General features: G+C 38.9%; 2 protein-coding genes across 2 annotated transcripts; both read right to left on the bottom strand.

The window, feature by feature from the left end:
* Nucleotides 1-3,731: 3,731 nt before the first annotated feature.
* On the bottom strand, nucleotides 3,732-5,352 carry LOC112777822 (uncharacterized). Its single transcript, XM_072228221.1, has 2 exons — nucleotides 4,939-5,352; nucleotides 3,732-4,811 (listed from the first exon to the last, which is right to left on the bottom strand). Exons 1-2 carry the CDS (start codon nucleotides 5,350-5,352, stop codon nucleotides 3,732-3,734), a joined length of 1,494 nt encoding a protein of 497 aa, XP_072084322.1.
* A 5,228-nt stretch (nucleotides 5,353-10,580) lies between these two features.
* Nucleotides 10,581-15,712, bottom strand: LOC112777010 (chaperonin CPN60-like 2, mitochondrial). Its single transcript, XM_025821292.2, has 17 exons — nucleotides 15,532-15,712; nucleotides 15,309-15,440; nucleotides 15,038-15,197; nucleotides 14,602-14,777; nucleotides 14,276-14,371; nucleotides 14,092-14,196; nucleotides 13,592-13,678; nucleotides 13,415-13,504; nucleotides 13,075-13,155; nucleotides 12,884-12,952; nucleotides 12,732-12,809; nucleotides 12,215-12,310; nucleotides 12,033-12,132; nucleotides 11,823-11,926; nucleotides 11,597-11,702; nucleotides 11,321-11,399; nucleotides 10,581-10,966 (listed from the first exon to the last, which is right to left on the bottom strand). Exons 1-17 carry the CDS (start codon nucleotides 15,589-15,591, stop codon nucleotides 10,861-10,863), a joined length of 1,725 nt encoding a protein of 574 aa, XP_025677077.1. The 5' UTR covers nucleotides 15,592-15,712; the 3' UTR covers nucleotides 10,581-10,860.
* Nucleotides 15,713-16,948: the final 1,236 nt, after the last annotated feature.

Below are 16,948 nucleotides of genomic sequence, written 5' to 3'. Positions count from 1 at the left end.
GGAGGCCCTCAAAGCTCAAGTGAAGCTACTGGCTCCCGATTTCGATATCTCGGCTGTTGGCATTTTCAAAACTATTAGGGATGGCATGATTGTTGACATGCCGAAGAAGTAACTTTTAGCTTTGTAGACTGTAAAATTTTGTGGATTTAGAACTTTCGTAGTTTTAACAAATATGCTTGCCGTTTGGTCGGCATATACCGAACTACTTCTCTTCTAGCTTTGTTGGTAATCATTTTATTTTGTATCCTCTTTACCGTTCTGTTGGTAGTCGGCTATTTGTTTATATTTACTTACCGTTTTGCTAATAATTGGTAAAGCCGGACCGTGGCTTTTATTGTTTTAGTAACCGCGCACGGTGACGTTCTTTACTTTAGTGGTTTCCGAGGTGATTAGTCCCGGCATACCGTTTCGTCGTTTAACCGGCGTAGCCATTCAATTAGCGATTCTCAACGTAAAAAGGAAACGACAAATAGTAGATGAATAATATAGGTAAATGGTTCTAAGACAAGGTAATAGTAAATATATGACAAAGGCAAATAACTCAACAGAAAATAACACGGGTCTTACTAAACCGTTTACAGCGGCAGGTCATCTGCTCGGTTGGCGCTTCTTGCTTACTATGAATAGAATCTCCTTAAGTTGCCCGCATTCCAGGTCCTCAAAACTTCCTTGCCGTCCAGCTGCTCTAACTTGTAGGCACCATTGCCGAGGACCTCCTTCACCCTATATGGGCCTTCCCAGTTTGCCGCTAACTTTCCTTCACCCAGAGTCGGTAGCCATATGTCGTTGCGTTGCAAGATCAGGTCGCCCCGTTCAAATTCTCTCTTGAGTACCTTGGCATTGTAACGTAGGGCCATTCTTTGCTTTAACGCCATTTTTGATAGATGGGTCGTCTCCCTGGCCTCCTCTATCAAATCCTTTTCTACGGGTTCCTCAACTCCTCCTAGGAGCAGCCGTGGGCTAGGCTCGCCGATCTCCATGGGTATTATTGCCTCTACCCCATACGTGAGTCGGAAGGGGGTCTCTCTGGTAGATGACTGCTGCGTCGTGCGATAGGACCAGAGGACTGAGGCTAACTCGTCCGCCCATGCCCCCTTTTCTGGTCAACTCTCTTCTTGAGGCCTTGCAGGATAACCTTATTCACAGCCTCAACTTGACCGTTGGTTTAGGGATGCTCTACTGACGAGAACTTTGCTTTATGCCCAGGCCGGTAAGGAACTCTCCGAATTTCTTATCAACGAACTGGGTCCCGTTATCCGAGATAACGACTTTCGGGATTCCAAACCTGGCTATCACCTGTCTCCACATGAACTTTTGACAGTTTTCCGAGGATATACTAGCTAACGGCTCGGCTTCTATCCACTTGGTATAATAATTGATGGCCACTATTAAGTACTTGACCTGCCCTGGCCCGATCGGAAAAGGTCCTAACAGATCGATTCCCCATTGCGAGAAAGGTCAGGAAACCGTTAGTAGGCTTAGCTTGGCCGCTGGTGCTTTGTGGAAGTTGGCGTTCTCTTGGCATCTTTTGCACCTTCTAACGAATTCTTTAGAATCCGCCATTATAGAGGGCCAGTAATAACCGGCTCTGACAAGCTTTCTGGCTAGGGCCTTTCCTCTGATGTGGTGGCCGCAACATCCCTCGTGGACTTCTCTAAGGACGTAGTCCGTTTGGTCGGGACGCAGACACTTCAACAGGGGTTGGTTAAGCCCCTTCTTAAACAATTGGCCTTGTAAGATTGTATACTTGGCCGTTTCTCGCCTTATTGTCTTTGCCGCCTTCTCGTCGCTGGGGAGTTCGGCCTTTTCCAAGAAATTGATGATTGGGCTCATCCAGGAAGGATCTACCTGGGTCAGATGCAACGCCACTGTCGGTTCCTTTATCAAACCCTGAATGAGAGATCGGTTCCCCGTCCCTGGTTTTGTGCTCGCCAGCTTTGATAGGAGGTCTGCCCGTGCGTTCGTCTCTCTTGGTACATGCTGAACTGTGACCTCCTCAAATTGCTTACTCCATTCCCTGACTTTCTCCAGATATTTTTGTAATAGCGAATCTCTGGCTTGGTAGGTCCCATTGATCTGCGAGGTCACGACCTGTGAGTCGCTACATATTTCCAGTTTGGAAGCTCCGACCTCTCTTGCTAGAGCTAGGCCGCCCAGTAAGGCCTCGTATTCTGCTTGATTGTTCGATACCGGAAATTCAAACTTGAATGACTGCTCGTATACAACTCCACTTGGGTTCTCTAAGATGATTCCTGCTCCTCCGAACATTTGGTTGGATACTCCGTCCACATGGAGCTTCCACCGTGTGCTCGGAGTCCCAGCAGGGTCCCCTATGACCTCTACCAGGAAGTCAGCCATGGCTTGAGCCTTGATCGCGTGCCTGGGTTCATATTACAAGTCATATTGGGAGAGTTCAACAATCCAAGTCATCATTCTACCTGCCAGATCAGGTTTCTAGAGTACTTGGCGGATTGCCTGATCCGCCATGACGATTACTTGGTGCCCTTGAAAGTATTGCCGCAGCCTGCGGGATGAGGTCAGGAGCGCATATGCCACCTTCTCCAGCTTGTTGTACCTTAGCTCTGCTCCTTATAGTGCCTTAGTCACGAAATATATTGGTTGTTAGATCTTCCCTTCTTCTCGCACCAAGACCGCCGCCAATGCCTCATCGGTTACTGCCAAGTACAAGTACAATGCTTCTCCATTCTTAGGCCTCCCTAGGACGGGTGGTGCCGAGATTATTTCTTTGAATTGCTTGAAAACCTCCTCGCATACCGGGGTCCATTCGAATGCTATCCCCTTTTTCATCAAGTTGAAAAAGGGTAGCGCTTTGGCCGCCGACACACCGAGGAAGCGGGACAGCGCGGTGAGTTTGCGCGCCAACCTTTGGACATCTTTCACGCATCCTAGGCTCTTCATTTGTAGGATTACTTTGCATTTTTCCGGGTTGGCTTCCACTCCTCTCTAGGTTATCATGAACCCCAAGAATTTCCCAGCTTCGACGACAAAGGCACACTTGAGTGGATTGAGCCTCATGCCGTGTTGTCAAAGAGAGGAGAAGACGTTCTCTAGGTCATTGATGAGGTCCTCAGCCTTGGCGGTCTTGACCAGGATGTCGTCTACGTACACCTCTACCGTCCCGCCAATAAGGTCTTTGAATATCTTATTCATCAGCCTTTGGTACGCAGCCCCTGCGTTCTTCAGTCCGAAAGGCATCACCTTGTAGCAGTATGTCCCTCCTGGCATTATAAACGCCATTTTCTCCTCATCTGGCCGGTGCATCGGTATCTCATTGTACCCGGAATAGGCATCCATGAAACTCAGATATCGGTACCCTATCGCCGCGTCAACAAGGGCATCAATGTTGGGAAGGGGGAAAGAATCCTTGGGACATGCTTTGTTGAGATTGGAATAATCCACGCGCATTCTCCATTTCCCACTGGGCTTTTTAACTAGGACTACGTTCGACAGCCAAGTCGAGTAGTCGAGTTCCCGGATGAAGCCCGCTTCTAGTAGATTGGCCGTTTGCCTGGCCACCTCTTCTGCCCTTTCTTGGGACATTTTCCTCCTTCTTTGAGCCACCGGCTTTGCTTCTGCTCTTACGGCTAGTTGGTGTGACATGAACTGGGGGTCTATACCCGGCATGTCGGCCAGAGTCCAGGCAAACAAGTCGTCGTTAGCTCTGATCATCTCCATCAGGGGTTCTTTCAAGTCGTGAGGCAGGTTTCTATTTACAAAGGTGAACTTTTCATCCGAATCACCGACCCTGAACTTTTCGAGGTCCCCTTCAGGTTTCGGCCTGGGCTTGTCATCAACCATACGTCCAGGTCGGCGAGGAAGACACCAGATGCTTCCTTAGATTTCTTCCTCAGAGAAAGGCTGGCGTTGTCACATGCGACCGCCATTTCCAAATCTCCCCTGACGGTCCCCACTGATCCGTCATCAGCAACAAACTTCATTAGCAGCAGTTTGGTGCAAATCACTGCTCCAAACTCGTTAATGGTCTTCCTCCCCAAGATGAGGTTGCAGGTCGTGGAGTCTCTTAAGACAACGAACTCCGCCATTAGCGACCTCTTCCCTCGACCTCCACCAATAGAGACCGGGAGGGAAACTACTCCGTCAGGCTTGATGAAGTTATCGCCCAGGCCGACGACGCCGTGTTGGTGGCCCCTCAAGTCGGCATCCCATAGGCCCAAAGCATCAAATACATTACGGAACATGATGTTGGAATCGGCTCCCGTGTCGACCAGGATCCATTTTACCAGGCCGGTGCCTACCCTGGCCGTGATCACCATCGGAGGGTTCTCCGTCGCATCATCAAACCATTGGTCTTTGGGACCGAATGATATCGACGATACCCTCCGGGAGGGCGGCGTGGAGCCAGAAGACATAGCTAAGACCTTGGCGTCCTTCTTGCTAGCCGATTTCGATTTGGGGGGAACATCTCTCCCGATCACTACATTTACAACAGTAAGGCCGCGTTCATTATCCTCCTCGAGCTCTCGTCTTTGTCTCACGGCGCGGTTTTTGTCCTCGCTGGACCGGTCGTGGTCCCGCCTCCTCGGTTCCCTTATAAGGTGGGAGAAATCAGCCAGCTTCCCCTCCCGAATAGCTTGCTCTAGGGCGTCTTTAAGGTCAAAGTAGTCTTGGATTTTGTGGCCATAACCCTTGTGGTAATTGCAATAGAGGTTTTTCTTTCCTCCCGTCCTATCCTTGAGCTGTCGGGGCTGCGACAAGATGTCCTTGTCGGCAATCTGCTGGTAGACTTCAACGATTGGAGCTGTCAGGGGGGGTATAGTTGGTAAACTTTCCTACTCAGGAAAACGGCTTGAAGGTTTTAGCTGATCCTCCGTCTTTGGAGTGCTCCTTCGACCTTTCCCCGCCACTGAGTGGGCAAGCATCGGAGTAAGCGGGCTGCCACTTATTGACTGCCACGACCTGGCTGACTTCTTCATCATTGATATATTCCCTGGCCACGTTATGAATTTCTTGCATTGTCCAAACGGGCTTGGTGGTAAGGTGTTTCCTGAAATCCTCATTCAATAACCCGTTGGTCAAGCACAGGCTGGCTACCGAATCGGTTAAGCCGTCGATCTCTAAGCACTCGTCGTTGAATCTATCCAAGTATTTCTGGGTCAGCTCGCCAGTTTTTTGTGTTATTCCCAGCAGATTGATCGGGTGCTTCGTTTTAGCGATACGTGTAGTGAACTGAGCCAAGAAAGCACGACTGATGTCGGCAAAGGAGATTATGGAGCCCTGAGGGAGGGCGTTTAACCAACGAATTGCCGGCCCAGTTACGGTTACAGGGAAAGCGCGACACCTTACTTCATCGCCCACTCCTTCCAGGTTCATCCTGGCCTCAAAGGTTGTTAGGTGCTCCTGGGGGTCTTAGGTCCCATCATACTTCATGTTCGTTGGCTTATCGAAGTGCTTCGGTAGCCAGACTTCCAAGATCGAGTGGTAGAAAGGAGTTGCTCCCATGACCACCGGTTGTCGCCTTTTCCTCGTTTTTTCTCTACTGTCTTCCCTGTGTGGTCGGCTTCTCCTTGACCTCTCTCTGTTGTCTTCTTACTGTGGTCGGCTTCTCCTTGGTCTTTCTCTGCTGCCTTTTCGGTCTTCTTCTACAGCTTCTCTCGTCGGTGATCGGGAGTAAATCACAGGATCTCGTAGTCTCCTTGGCACTTCCCTACTTTCCTGGCTCTCAGACTCTGTCCGGGGGCTTGGAGTGCGCCTGGAGCGACTTCTTCGGAGGCTTCTTTCTCTGCTTTGAGGAGATCGGGAACGTTCTTGACTGGGAGTCGGTTGATGGCGTTCTCTACTGGTCACTTCCCATTCTAGGTTTTGCACTTTGTGGCGCAGTTCTTGTATTATTCTTGTGCTATCACTGCCCGTTCCTCCAAAGGGTCGTCTCTCAGGTTGTCGTGGGGGGATCTGGTGCGCTCGCAAGTGGGAGCGCCTGTGGCTACGCTACCGTTTCTGGGTCCATTCCCTCCCCGCGGGGCTCGCCTCCGTCGTCCGCCCCTACTGTGCCCAAAATAAAGTCCATGTCCCCACAGACGGCGCCAATGTACGGTTAGTTGGTTACCGGACGGTTCAGGGATGCTTGTCGGGTGCAAAGGTAGGGCCTGGTATGGGTTCGGGTCTGGGGCGCGAGTGGAGAGAGCAGCCGACTTCCCGAGCTCTTCGTGAGTTGAGGGAGGTGCCACCTCCAATGACACTCCAACGCTCAAGTCAGAAGGTGTGCAGGTGGTATGAGAATAGGGGATATGGTGACGTACCTCTATATCTAGGGAGGGGTAGGGCCTTCCTCTTATATACCCTGTCAGTAGGGCGGGCCCCACAGGGGGAGGCCACCTTCCAAGAAGCTTCGTGCCCCACAGCTGTTATGCAGCTGGCTAAAGGGGCGCGTGTTCGGGTCGCAGAACCGGACGGGTTGTGGACGCCCTTCTGATCGCGCGGATCGGGTTGTTTGTGGGCCGGGTCGGCCGCTGTGCCAGCTGGACCGGGCCGCAACATTATCAATATAAAATATATGTTAAAATATAAATACACGTTAAAAGTAAATTAAATCACACATATATTTATACATAAATACATTAGTAGTTAATTTTAGTGATTGATTTTAGTGTACAAATAATATTTTTGTATAATTATATACATGTATGAACAATTTCTATTGCAAGAATATGAATAATACTATGTGAACAAATATGAAAAAAAAAATTAACTCTTAGTTGTATAATAATTGTACAAAAAGATTATTTATATAGCATTATTGATAATAAAAACTAAAAAGAAAAGAAAAGCAAGAATAAGTCAAAAGTGGCACTTTTTTTTTTAATATGGAGGAAGGTGTGGGATGTAACAGCATTATGGAGAATAGAAGTGTTTTTTCTGCATGTGGTGTCAGGAGGCTGAAATCAGATCGAGCGATTTAGAGCAAGGAACTCGAACGATCCGATTAGAGGAGATCTACAAAAAATTAATTTTTTTATAAAACTCGGACGGTCCGTTTTAATTTAAAAAAAAAAAAACTAAAAACGAAGGGTCCGTTTTGTTTTAAAGGAAAAAAAAAAACAAAAATTGTTAACGGAAGATCCGTTTTTAGTTTTTTTTTTAAAAAAAAACAGTGTAAATGGAGGGTCCGATTTCATGTTAAACTAATCGGACGGTCCGATTTGCGATCAATGAATTTTTTAACAAAAAACTCGGACGGTCCGATTTCTTCCTGTCCCACACCTGTGTACACCATAACCAAGCACAACTCACACACTCCTCCAATATAAAAAAAAAATTAACCCAAAAGTGGCAATACTATATATTATACAATAAATGAGTTTAGTGACCTCATCTGTTGTATCATCATAATGACCTCATCTCTTAGTTGTATCATTCAAAAAATATTTTTTAGTTTAGTCATGAAGCAACAAATGAGTTTCTTTTATATATGAGACAAAAAAATATTTAAAAAATTAGTCTAAAGTAATATAAAATTAATTATTTTATTTTTTGTATTTTTAATTATTATAAAATAATTAAATAATATAAAATATAATAAATAACTAATTATAAATATGACATGTATAAAATTATAAATATTAAATTAAATGTGATAACTTTAATTATTGTCTCCATAATATATATATATATATATATGACATATGTTATATTATAGTAGTCTTCATGTAGTTGATATTTGTTCACACTCTCATACGCATACGAGCATAAAATTATTATGTATCTCATTCTTCTTTTTACCTCTTGATTTTAGAAAAACGAATTCTTCTGTCACATTCTGAAGCTTTCCTTGTTCACACACATTCGCATATAGAATCTTCCAACAACCTTAAATATCCAAATTAAAAGAAGCCTGCAATATGCAAACGGTAAGCAACAACGTTTATATCATATTCCATGTCATTTTCTTTTAAATTATTTATTCTTAAGGATGGAATAGGATGCAAAGTTAAGGAGGCGAATTAAAAAAATTAACAAGCTAAATCAAATGCAAAATGACCCATCCTTTCCAATATACAAAATTTTTAAGTAAAATGACAAATAAGTCTTTGAAGATTTATACTTTAAATAAATTAATTTCTGAAAAAAAAAATATTAATAAAGGCTTCTATCATAATAGATAAGGACAATTATTAGTCCTTATAATTGGGATAGAAAATTTTAATTTGAATTTCACTTGTTTATATTCTTATCTTTGAAATTTTTATTAGTCTTTTCTTAAGAATTAATTTGTCCAAAAATATAATCTTTCAGAAGACTTATTTGTCAATTTATTCTTAATGGATTAAAGTTTAACATAGCGCTCAAATATTATTTCATCCAATAAGAAGATATACGTGATTTCAGGCTTCAACCAAAGTAGGAGGAATTGCTTAAGCACTATATATTCAATTCTTTATATATTGCAAGTAATTAAAACCTTATATATTAATATCAAAAAGGCAACTATAATCCATAAATAATGGTAAAATATTTTTGTTATAATCCCTGCCTGGATATATGGAAATCTAGAATCAGATGCAAATAATTAAAGTTAAGGATCCAAAGTAAAAAAAAACTAATTAAAAACCTGAATAAGATATACAAATAAACCATGCCTAATCCTTGTTCAATGTGTATATATATACAGTATTATAGCATAAGGAGGATCACTAAGGTCTAAGACATTACATCATTGAATTGAATTAAGGCCTCCATATATATCATACACACCAAATTAAAGAAGCAACATGAGTTCTAATAATTATTCCAGCAACAATAGTGGAAAGCAAAACACCAAAGGTGCCGTAAATTCAAGTGGATTCACATTTGGAAAAGGGAACAACTCCATGTTCTGCAACTGTGTTAAGCTGCCAGGTGGTGCTCTTTGCGGTGTTTTATGCCTTTGGCAACAAGTTTCTGGTTGCTTTAAGTCATGTTTGGCCATTGTTAAGATTCCAAGCTGCTTTACCTGTTGCCCCTGCCCATGTTGTTGTTGTTTTGCTAAGTCATAATCATCTCGTATGAAATACTTAGCATCATCTTGTTATATTTAAATCTTTGTCGTTAGTTAACTTGTCGTATATGTTATATGGTTCATGTTAGAATCTTTCTTACTAGCTAGTTTGTGTCAAAATTTTATGATATCATCATAAAATTTACTATTGATTAGTAAGATGGTGAATTTTACAATTGACTATTATTATGATAAATATAATAGATATTTTAACAATACTTAAAATGTATAATTAAAATTAAATATATATTTTTTTATTATTTAACAATATAAAAGAATATTATTAAATAGTAAAAAATATAGTTTTTATGTATTGTTAAGATTTTAGAATTATCTTATGTTTTTATAGCCACTAAAATGATAGTCATCATAGTATTCACTTTAGTTAGTAAGATAGATTCTATTAGAGCTATACATATATAAGAGAATCTAACAAATAACAAATATCTAAGTATTTACATGAGATGATTTTACTCTGATATTTAAAAAAAAAAAAAAAAAGGAAGAAAAAACTCGTGTGTTATGTTGCTCCGGTTTGGAAAGACCTCCTTGTCTTTGAAGTGTAATAATTATCATTATACTCTTGTCTTATTTTATCTCTGCATTGTGGCCTCATTGTTACTAGTATTGTGTTTTATATAAGGTAGCGTTTGGTGGAGAGACAGAGACGGAAAGATTGAGACAGAGACTAAGAGACAGGGATTGAAATAAATCTCAGTATTGTGTTTGGTGCAAAATGGGAGACAGGAATTGAAACAAGAATGAAACTCTAATTTAATTTGCACAAAGGGTAAAATTGAAATTAATTAATTGAAATATTAATATTTTAGGTATAAAATATTATTAAAGTTTCAGTCTCCATCTCTAAAAATTTCAGTCTCCTGTGTCTCTACTTTTTGGAGGTACTGAAATACTGAAATTTTAGAGACAGAGACAGAAATTTTAGTACCAATCTCTGAACTAACAAACACAATACTGAGTCTCAGTCTCTGTCTCAGTACCTCAAAACAAACGCTATCTAAGAGTTCTCTTGTATCTGAATACTAATAAAGTAATAATAATTGTAGTAGTTCTAATTCTACTTGTAATAAAGAGCTTGCATGTTAATTGTGTCTTGAGCTTTATATTTGTCTGCTAGTAGGCATATAAGGTTCAAACTGTTCAAATCATTTTCCCGTACAAATACAAATAAATAAATAAATAAGAGAGTAGTTTTATATGAAAGTTTCAAAAAACGGATCATTAAATCTTATCAGTATCCAAGATTAGAACATATATAAGAGATGTATATATTTTTAGGAAAAAAACGATAAAAAGATAAAAAGGAAGGAAAATTTAAAATATTCACGAACATCAAATAATTATATTTGAAACTCAGTTCAGAGTAAGCATTATCACTCTTTCTTTCTCCTGACTCATCTCTTTATTTTATGAATAAATTCTTAAATCAGTCCTTATTTAGTAATTGTTCCAATAATTCAATTTAATTCCATTTTATTTCAAACATCCTGATTCCTGAAGAAGCTTGAAATAGCTAACCCATCTTCGTGGATGAAAGGAAAAATCATAAGCAGGAATATAACTCGATTCAATTTATCTAATTTTCAAAAATTACTTTTGCCTCGTTGCATAAATCCGACGACTCACCTAAAGAATGATGAGTGAACAGTTTCTTTTGTATCCTAAACTTACAGGGGAAAAAATGTGAATAGGAAGTCCTATTTTTTTCAATGTCTCTAAATACATTTTAAGATTTTCAATCTGCAACTATTTTAACAGGAATTTCAGGACTCAAAAAAAAATAATACACAACAATGCCTTCATAAATAATAATTTAGGATAGCAGGTTAGATATCCAAGGCATCCATATCTGGCACCCGGCTGGGAGCTTTATTTTTGTCCTTTGGATTATCCACAATAGCTGCCTCCGTTGTTGTCAGTAGCAATGAGACACTGCAATTAAAAAAAATTAATTTAAGTATGATATTAATTCCTGAAAATTTTCATACTGCCTTGCTTAAATAAGTGCGGATTTCAGTTTCTGAGTATTAAAGAACAAGTTAATTAACAATAAACCACTGCTAATAAGATCAAATGTTTTGATTTAAGCATCCTCGTCTGCACAACATTAAAAATATTGTTGTTGGCGCGACAAGTCAATTCAACATTTACATGATCAAAATTTGTAATTATTTAAATTATTACCTGCTCATGACAATTCCATGTCCAACTCCCAATATATGAATAAATTGAATTGCATCTAGCCATCTAGGTAAAAATAACTGCAATACGATCATATGATTTTACCTGGCAGCATCTACCAAAGCCGTTCTAACAACTTTAACAGGATCTATGATTCCAGCCTTTACCATATCAACATAGGCACCTGCTTTAGCAACATAAGCATCATCATAAGCAACAACTAAAGCATTACGAATAACACATGTATAACATGTATTACTAGAGAATAATAATTCATAACTTCTTATAAAAATGTCTAATACACAAGACACACATGGTGTAAACTAAAAACCAGCGATAAAAGTTGTAGTCTGTAAATATATATGTAAACTGGTTACAAACCTTTAGAAGCATCAAAACCCAAATTATCATTGTCTTGTTCTAACAATTTGCTCTGAACCAAAGTGCCATCGAAACCAGCATTTGAAGCTATTGTAAGGGTAGGTGCCTATGACAAAATATGCACTATGAGGAAAGATGTTGGATTAAAAATCACAAAGCAAGAAGTAAAATAGACAGAAACGTCTTTTCTGTACAAAAAAAAAATAGTAAAGTAGGGTGCAAGAACCTTAAGTGCATTCTGAATAATCTGTACTCCTCTTTTCTCATCCTCGTTCTTTGTTTCGAGGTTCTCCAACACTTTTGCAGCATATAAGAGAGCAACTCCACCACCTGAATAAAACAAGATGATCAATAATACATGTCAAAGGTAGATGCTGATTTGCTGGGTCACTCTGTATACTTTCCACCTAGTTAGAAAAAAAAATAGCCAGAGTACCTGGAACAATTCCCTCCTCGACTGCTGCTTTAGTGGCATTTAGGGCATCTGTCACCCGATCTTTCCTTTCCCCAACTTCTGCCTCACTAGCCCCTCCAACCTGGAGATATTTGATGCCATTTCAAGAAACTTGTACAAATTGATCATCACAAACTAATATTTTCGGGAGGTGAGATACAAACCTTGAAGACAGCTACACCACCGGATAGTTTTGATAGGCGTTCTTGTGCTTTTTCTTTATCGAACGTGGAAGAACTCTTGTTCATTGCTGTCCTAAGCTATAAAACAATATCCATGTACTAAATCATAAGTTACATAAAAGGCAATATAACATGAGTAGTGGTAATTGGTAAACATTATGATGATTATAAAAAGATTGTTAACTATTTTAATTGAAATGGTAGTGTTCAGAACTTCAGATCACTTTTAAATGTCTATGCAACAAACATCACTCGATGCACACAGTTGCACAATAAAAAAATTTGCAGCAGGAACAAAACACTAGAGGGAATGAATATGATCACTCTGATTTTGATATTTATAACAATTATTGGATTAAGTCTAAGCTAAGATCCGATTAATTCCTTTCATATTGATCAATTGGTTCTGCAAGAAATAGATATAAAATTATTAATCTAAATGACTTTGAACAAAATACCAGAATGAAACACTTCCAAAAATTCGAAAAATAAAAAATACCTCCTCACATCTCTCTGCAATGAGTTTCTTATCCCCACCTCCGTGTAGAATGATAGTGTCATCAATGGAGATAGTAACCTGTTGTGGATTCATTTGGTTATATATAATAGTATGAAGAACCAAAAAACTCGTATGTTCATTTGAGTGCAGACCTTTTTGGCAGTACCAAGCATTTCTGGTAGGACTTTGTCAAGAGTAAAACCACGCTCTTCTGTGATGACCTGTTTCCAAACCCATCATAATCATTTTCCCAGTAAATGACAAGCAGTTTCTAAAAATGACACACCCTAACAAGAACCAATAAGCAGTCTCTAAGAAATAAAGAAGCGGAGGAGATAATCACCTCTCCTCCAGTAAGAATTGCAAGATCATCTAGATTTGCTTTTCTGTTATCACCGAAACCGGGAGCTTTTATAGCACAAACCTAAAATGCAAGAAACATGAAAGTAAGTGGAAAAAAAGTAACACAAAATCAAGTTCCAAGTTGTTACCAATATAAAGGGCAAATACATGGATGACTATATGATACTCAACATCTAACGTAAGTAAACATAACAGAAAATTAGAAATCAGAGAGCAACACAAGAAAGCAGACTCAGGTAACCAACATAAAACATAAATGACACTAAAATTAGAGGGAAATGAAACAGAATATATAACCAAGAGGAAAGCCGTGTAATCACCTTAAGCCCAGCATGATGCTTGTTTAGTATGAGCATAGCCAATGCATCACTCTCAACATCTTCTGCTACAACCAGGAGCGGTCTTTTTTTCTGATTAACATCAAACAACAATCAAAACAATGAGAAGAATCAAACTGCAAATGGAAACAAGCACATTGTCAATATTAGTTTGCAAACCTCTACTGACAGCTCCAATATTTTCAATAATGAATTCATGTCTGAAATTTTCTTGTCATGGATGAGGATAAGGGGGTGATCCAATTCCTACAAAATCAAAGTTGTTATTATTAATATCACAAATAAAACCAAAAATAGATAAAACTACCCAAATTAATGAAGCTTTTAATTAACTTGATGTACATCACAAATATCTGAATAAACCAAGTTCATATTTGTGACATTGCTTCCACTGCTTAGCATGAAGCTATAAACTTATACAATGGAAAATGAAAATAGGGTTCAAAGCAATAAGCTGGAAACTTTCATCCTTGCCACATAATCATAATAATCACGAATAAGGCCATCTTTATAGAAACATTATTTCGCAAAAGATAATGCAAAACATAATAATAATTATAAATGAAACACCATCTAAGCATGCCAACATCCTGGAACATAATATGGTAATTCAGCTTTTCAGAATGATGCTAGTGACAAAAGAAGTATTATACACTTACACATTTCTGGGTTTTCTGATCACTAATAAAATAGGGAGATATATAGCCTCTGCCCAACTTCATTCCTTCAACAACTTCCAACTCATTGTCCAAAGTGTTTCCATCCTGAAAGCTCTGAAAGTTAGCTAACCTGGACTTGAACATTGTAAACAAGTTCATAGAAAAGGACAAAACATTCACGTACAGCAACGGTAATAACTCCTTCCTTTCCAACTTTTTCCATTGCCTTTGCAATCAATTCACCAATGTCTCTCTCTCCATTTGCAGATATAGTCCCAACCTGCAAGTTATACAAGTGAAATAAATGGACAACAAACATAGTTCAATAGATAATAGATAATTGTCAGATAAATATATTGTAAAACTTCCCACTGTCAATAGTATTCAGTGTTTACGCTCTTAAAATCAATGATAGAAGGGCATTAGGGAAGTAAAACAAAAATATACTTCATATTTTTTTAAACAAAAATTCATTCAGAAAGAGAAATTTTTTCTGAAAGACGCTTGTACCTGGGTTATCTCTTCAGGTGTGCTTATCATTACTGCCCTGCTTTTCAAATCAGTAATTACAGCATCAACTGCCTTATTTATTCCATTACGCAAATCCATGACATTTACACCAGCTGCAATCGATTTGCAACCTTCTATCAGTATTGCCTGAGTTAACACCGTCGCACAAGTTGTACCTGGAATCACAGAAGAAACATAGACTTGTTAGATAAATAGATCTAAGTTATGAACAACGTGGAAAAATAGCTTAAAATTTTTTGATACTTGAACAATCATGAAAAATACCTTCTTACATTTATTTTAAAAATAAATAAATAACTTGATAGCCTCATGATTGAAAACAATTCCTTCTGAGTTCAAAATCGCTTCAGCTAGAATTCATACTAAAGCAATATCATCAAAGAAAACACAAATCCTTAATGAAAAGTAAAATCACCATCTCCAGCAGCAGCGTTGGTAGCCTTGGCAACCTGCTTAACAAGATCAGCACCAATGTTCTTAGCCTTATCCTGAAATTTGATACTCTTAGCTACTGTCACACCATCCTTTGTGATCCTTGGGTTCCCATAACTTTTCTCAATAATCACATTACGACCCTAATTCAACCAACCAAAAAACAACAAACATAAAAAAGTAACTAAATAAAGTAAATTTGCACACTAATCATGTCAATTTCATTATTCAATCCCAAACAAACTCAAGAATACCTTAGGTCCCATGGTAACTTTGACAGCATCAGCAACCTCAGTGACACCCTGAAGAATTGCAGCACGAGCTCCAACGCCAAAGTTGATGTCTTTGCTCGCATAGTTTCTACTTGAAATAACCCTGCAGCGTATCTGTTCCAGCAACACATAAATAAAAATGAAGATTGCAATTCGTAGAAGTGGAAGAAACAAGAGTGGAAAAGGAGAGTGTAATTGTTCATACAACGTTCTTTGAGGTTGAGGAAGTGATGGAGGAGGCTAGCTTGGAAGCTAATCGATACATTGAAACAAAAATTGGGAATCAGAAATGAAAGAATGAATGAAATGAATGAATGGAACTCAGAAATGATGGAGACCGCTGAGAGTAGTAGGGCTTTACAGAGGGTTTAAGCTTCACTATTTTTTATTTATTTTTTATTCTTTGGTTATTACTATTGTTATTTTGTCTGCGGATTCTCGAATGTTCCTTCATTTTTTTTTTTTCTTTTGGATTTCCTGTTTAGGAGAAGCGAAAGCCCAAACTTTAAAAGACAATGGGCGAACCGTAATGGGCCTCAACTATCACTTATTTTTATTAGTAAATTATATAAAAAATATACTTACCAAAAAAAAGTTATATAAAAAATATAGGAGCCCATTACACATCTATGTACCCATGTAAGCAAGTTGACCCAAATCCAAATAGAGTCACGCACGTTAATGACGAGTGAAAACACACGCACAAAAACCCTTTGTTACTTTGAGCTCATTATGAAAAATGTTACTTCTTCCTCAACATAAAATTGTTACACGAAACCGCTCATTCTCTTCGAATCTCTCTCAAAATCACTCAAATTTCAGTCAATATCTCTACAAAAATCACTACTGGAGAAGAATCGCGAGAAGATTTGGCAAAGAACAACTAGAAACGAACAAAAATAGCCTTCCTCCTCCTCCTCCTCATTCTCCTCCTTCTTTTTCGCGTTCCTTCTTCTTCACGTGTTTTCTCCTTATCTTCATTCTTTTGTTGTTATGGCTGCTGTATTTTTTTGTCTTTTAATCTTTTTCTCCCTGGTGAAGAAGTAGTAGAAGGTGAGGAGGAAGAATTTTAAATTGTGCAGAACAAAAATGAACCGAAATGGCCAACTCCACTGAACCAAACATCATTCATGTGCTGAATAAAACGTCATAAATATTTAATCATCAAGAAAAATATTTCTACATGCACAAGGACTCAATTAAATACACTAACAATCAAGTAAATCAAAATGAGCAACTCCTCTGACCCAAGCAATATTCATGTGCTGAATAAAATGTCATAAACATTCAATCATCAAGAATAGCATTTTTCCATGCAAAAGAAGTCAACTAAACACATAACAATTAGGTGAACCGAAATGGTCAACACCTCTAAACTAAACACCAATCATGTGCTGAATAAAACGTTATAAGCATTCAATTAGTAAGAAAAATATTTCTGCATGCACAAGGATTCAACTGAACACATTAACAATCAAGTGAATCAAAATGAGCAACTCCACTTAACTGAGCAAAATGTTGGTGTTGTTGGTGATGATTATAACGAAAGAAGAAGAAGAATCTGCGTGCGTGAAGAAGAACCTACGTGTACGAATTTGAAAGAAGAAGGAGGAGGAGGAAGA

This window comes from Arachis hypogaea, chromosome 19, assembly GCF_003086295.3.
Source record: "Arachis hypogaea cultivar Tifrunner chromosome 19, arahy.Tifrunner.gnm2.J5K5, whole genome shotgun sequence".
NCBI classification, from domain to species: domain Eukaryota; kingdom Viridiplantae; phylum Streptophyta; class Magnoliopsida; order Fabales; family Fabaceae; genus Arachis; species Arachis hypogaea.
The sequence above is the reverse complement of the archived record's forward strand: the minus strand, read 5'-3'. Positions and strand labels throughout refer to the sequence as shown.